This window comes from Penaeus japonicus, unplaced genomic scaffold, assembly GCF_977035675.1.
Source record: "Penaeus japonicus unplaced genomic scaffold, GWHDUDI00000001_assembly GWHDUDI00000040, whole genome shotgun sequence".
Classification (NCBI taxonomy): Eukaryota; Metazoa; Arthropoda; class Malacostraca; order Decapoda; family Penaeidae; genus Penaeus; species Penaeus japonicus.
The window spans coordinates 11,039,009-11,044,008 of NW_028234442.1; the positions used below are offsets into that span (position 1 = coordinate 11,039,009).

The 5,000-nt window shown below is 30.3% G+C and overlaps 1 protein-coding gene across 1 annotated transcript in view; it reads right to left on the reverse strand.

The window, feature by feature from the left end:
• LOC147466891 (lewis-type alpha-(1,3)-fucosyltransferase-like) overlaps positions 1-5,000 on the reverse strand; it is a 16,031-nt gene that overhangs the window by 8,580 nt on the left and 2,451 nt on the right. Inside the window, exons 2-3 of the mRNA XM_086534042.1 lie at positions 2,639-2,826; positions 1,230-1,347 (exon numbers count right to left, since the gene is read on the reverse strand). Of these exons, the coding sequence (XP_086390168.1) occupies positions 1,230-1,347; positions 2,639-2,826 (306 nt within the window). The remainder of the gene's footprint in view (positions 1-1,229; positions 1,348-2,638; positions 2,827-5,000) is intronic.

The following is a 5,000-nucleotide window of genomic DNA, read 5'->3' on the forward strand; positions in this document are numbered from 1 at the left end:
TTGTCAATACGGTCAATTTTGCAAATACGAGGTCGTTGAACTTTTACTTGGCACCACTGAAACTTATTCATAAGAGTTAAATGTATCGACTTTCATAAATATTTAACTTTATCTATTTCTTTATTCATCATCCATTCGTTTGCTCATTTACGTGTCTATATATTTGTTCATTCTTTCATTTATTCTCTTCTTTTTTTTCGAGTGTTTTTTTTTTTTTTTTTTTTTTTTTTTTTTTTTTTTTTCTATCTGTGATTTTTTCCTTGTTATCGTCTGACCCCCACTGTTTCTCCAGGGACAGATCCCACCAAGAAACTCTTACATATCTGAAATCTTGCCAGAACCCCTTAGCCTCAAGAACCAAGACCTAAGATACACAAATTCCGGCGGGAAACTCGGGGGAAAAACTAATGATAATCGTAATATATACAATAGTAATAATGATAATGATGATGATGATAATAGTAACGAAAATTATAATTATGATGGTAATGATGATGAGGATGAGGATGAGGATGATGATAATAATGATGATAATGATGATGATGATGATGGTGGTGGTGGTGATGATGATGATGATAAAAATAATAATAATAGGAATAATAATAATGATAATAATAATTGTGATAATGATAATAACGATAGTGATAATAATGTTAACGATAGTAATAACGGTAATTATTGTAATAAAAATAACAACAATTACAATGACAGTAACAAAAAATGATAATTCATACTGACATCGTGGTACCGCTCACCTACCATTACAGAAGACAAATATCTCAAAGTTTTTTTTTTCATGTACTCTAATCTGAGAAGGAAATCCTCTGCCCAAGGTTCAAGGTTTGTCTGAATGGATCTGTCCCCGAAATGCAAAATTGTTCTAGTCACTGTTAAGCAGATTTTTTAAAATTGCAAAACTAAAAACAGTTATATCAGGTTGGTTAATCGAAGCTAAAATTATAATATTAGTTAAACATATAAATGAATGGGTAGAAATGATAACACTTTCGAAGGCGATAAAAATGGATATTTTGTTTATCAACGAAATATGCCGAAACATATATTTAATTTTCTGCCATGAATACGTAAGTTGTGGTAATGCTCCCAGATACAAACACGCCACAAGAGTATATACAACAAAGATAGGGTGTGTATCATATATATACACAAGGCAGACTGTAGGTACCAGAATGGATACATAAGAAAAATCTCATCCGAGGAAACCTTACCTTCTGCTCGGCGCCTCCTGATCAGCTGCAGCTCGAAATGCGCTCATGATTGGGGCGAAGTACCGGTCCTCGAAGTGTTGTGATTGTACTAAAAATGAATGTTTCTTCTGTTCATAGTCTGTTTAATGGTAATTATATGATAAACATGTATAAACTTTCATTAACGACAAAGCTGTTGACGATTAACATCATCACTGTTTTCGTGAAGGTAAATCTCGCCTTGGTTGAAAAAAGAGAAGCAACGAATGTTTCATCAAAGAGCCTGATGCGTCCTATAATACTCTCTTTTTGTAGGTTCGTTATCCCTGCCTTCCCACAAACGGCATTCACGTTCTATAAATCATTTTAACAATAAATGGATCAGCTAATCCGATAGAAACACGACCTGAGCTGAAGACATCGACCTCTCCTTTCTCTGCGAGTCTCTCAGTTCGAGTCGGAAAATAAGTACCACGGGTTGTGGATCTTGCTCTTTGTCCACTTTGCACCTCTATGTTCATTTCCCTTTATGCATCTTATTTCCATTTCATCTTTAGTTTATTCTATCTATCATTGATTTTATTCCTATTCTAGTATATTCGTGTTTTTTTTTCTGGTGTCTACCATACAGCTTGTTTTATTTATTTATTTTCTTCTTTTTTTCCAAAAGGTCATTGCTTCTCCATCCTCCCTATGAATGAGGAATTTATTTGTGTAGACGCCCTTTTGCGACGGTTCCTGCGTCATAATTATGTATTTTGATCTCCAGGTGCTCGTTAAAGAAGAAGTACACACACACATGGCCTCGTTAAAAAGAACAGGTGATAAAACAGAAATTTCAAACTTCACGCTCACAGAAATTAACTGAAGGGAATACTTTCTTTGGAAAGACATGTCAATATGCTACTTTCGTTTTTTTATCATTATTAGTGTTATCATTACTAATGTTATTATATTCATTATTGCTATTATCTTGAATGTTACTAGCATCATTATTCTCAACATCATTATCATTAACCTCATTATCATCATGACCATGATAATGATAATAATAATGATTATAATGATAACAATGATAATGATAGTAATAATGATTATAATAATAACAATAATAATGATAATGATAACAATGATCACAGTATGGATAGTTATTATAGTTATGATAGGGATAATAATTATAATGATTATGACGATTAGCATAATCAATATCATAATCATTTTCATTATCATTATCATCATAATCACCATCATCATAATTATAATTTATATTATTTTTTTGAAAACGGCCGAATAAGACTAAATACAAGCCACAGAGGACGGCTGGAAGGCGATGCTAGCTGGAGGGTGTAACAGTAATCACTAGTTCAATCTATTATTCTAGATTCTAAACGTATGGCACTTTAACGCTGCCAACCTTGAGAAACACCTACCTCCTGGCGACCGGCGTTTCTCATTTGCCAGACCTTTTATCCTAACCGCAGCTGAGGAGGACCTGTTGGGTTCAACGACCTTGAAGGAGAGACTTTTCTGTTCCAAGGACGACCACGGAATCGTCTCATTAGACCCTGATAGTGCCAACTGATACAGCTTGGCACACTCCGTCATGCAGCGCCAGACACTGCAAAACGGTAGAAGGATCAGAGAAGGAATAAACCCAATATCTGTGAACTATACTTACGGTTTCAATGTGCAAAGAACATTGGTTACTTTGCAATTAGTGAAATGATAAATCCAAAATAGACTAACGAGTAATTTAATGTTTGTATGTATGCAAGCATGCGTGTTTTGTATGTGTGTACGTAATTACGTGTATAGCATATGCGCATATAATGAATTACGTTTATTGTATGCATTATATCTCACTCAACGTTACCTTGCAATGAGAATAAGTATCAGGACCAATTTCAGAAGAGAGCGATAACGTCGAGGGAAACTATACATCCCGACGAGATGCAGATTCTCTCAGTTGCAATCAATCACTGTTTTTCAGTTTTCATGAAGCGGAGTGTCAATTTCGTAGGTGTTCATTCTTTGACCTTTTTCAGAAAGCACATTCATCTGCGTGATATCTGTTTAGTCATCTCGCGTCTGGATGAAGAAAAAAGGGAATGTAATGTGTATATATAAACATATCTACGCATACATAGTTATATATATTATATAGAAATTATAATATATACATCTCTCTCTCTCTCTCTCTCTCTCTCTCTCTCTCTCTCTATATATATATATATATATATATATATATATATATATATATATATATATATATGTGTGTGTGTGTGTGTGTGTGTGTGTGTGTGTGTGTGTGTGTGTGTGTGTGTGTATATATATATATATATATATATATATATATATATATATATATATATGTGTGTGTGTGTGTGTGTGTGTGTGTGTGTGTGTGTGTGTGTGTGTGTGTGTGTATGTGTGTGTGTGTGTGTGTGTGTGTGTGTATGTATATGTATATGTATATGTATATATATGTATATATATATATATATATATATATATATATATATATATATATATATACATATATAGGTTTATGCATATATATCATCATAGATTATCATTTATCCTCAGTATCATTATCCTCATTTTTATGATATCATTTTCATTATTACCATCATTATTATTATTGAAGTCATTATGATTATCATATCTATCTATATTGTCATTTTTATGATTATTATTAGTGTTAAAATCATTATTGTTGTTGTCATTATCATAAATATAATTTCATCATAATGATAATGATAATGATAACATGATGACATGAGCATAATAATTCCATCAGATATATCATTCATTATTGCTTTTATCGCTATGATTACTAACATTATTATCATCATTATCAATATAAGTATAGTATCAATAAAACTATTATCATATTTATTATCATCATTATTATTATCATCATATTTATTATCATCATTATTATTATCATCATATTTATTATCATCATTATTATTATCATCATTATTATTATCATCATTATTGATAGCATTATCATCATCGTTATCCTTATCATTATTACTATTATTGATAGCATTAGTATCATTGTTACTATCATTTTATTATCCTCATCATATTTCACATTGTTATTATTACTATCATTATCAGTATCATCATCTTGATTAATACCACCATTATTATCATCATCGTTTGCATTATCATTACCTTAATCATGTAATTAGTATCATTTTTGTTATTGTGGGGACATATCACAATTATTCTTATCAATATAAGTAATGCGATTGCTATTATCATAATCAATATCATTAATAGTATTATATTCATCATCTCAATTATTAACTTGATTATTTATATCATTATTGTTATTATTTCTGTCATTATCATCATGATCATTGATATTATTATCATCATAACGATTGTTGTTGTTTTTATCATCATTATCTTTATTGTTATTGGTAGTAACAATATCATTTCATTATTGTGACTTTGATTATCATTATGATTATTATCATTATCAATATCATAATTAGTAACATTATTGATGTTGTTGCAACAATAACCATTCCTATTGTTATTACTGTTATTGCCAATATCAACATTATTCTTGCTGTTCGTATTATTATTATTAGTAGTAGTAGTAGAAGTATTGTTATTGGTCTTGTCTTTATCATTAATGTTATTATTGCCATTCCATTTATTATTTTTGTTATCATTTTCATGGTTATTATTATTACTACTATGATTATAATGGTTATTATTATTATTATTACTATTATCATTTTAATATTTTTACTAATGCTGTTCTTGTTTTTG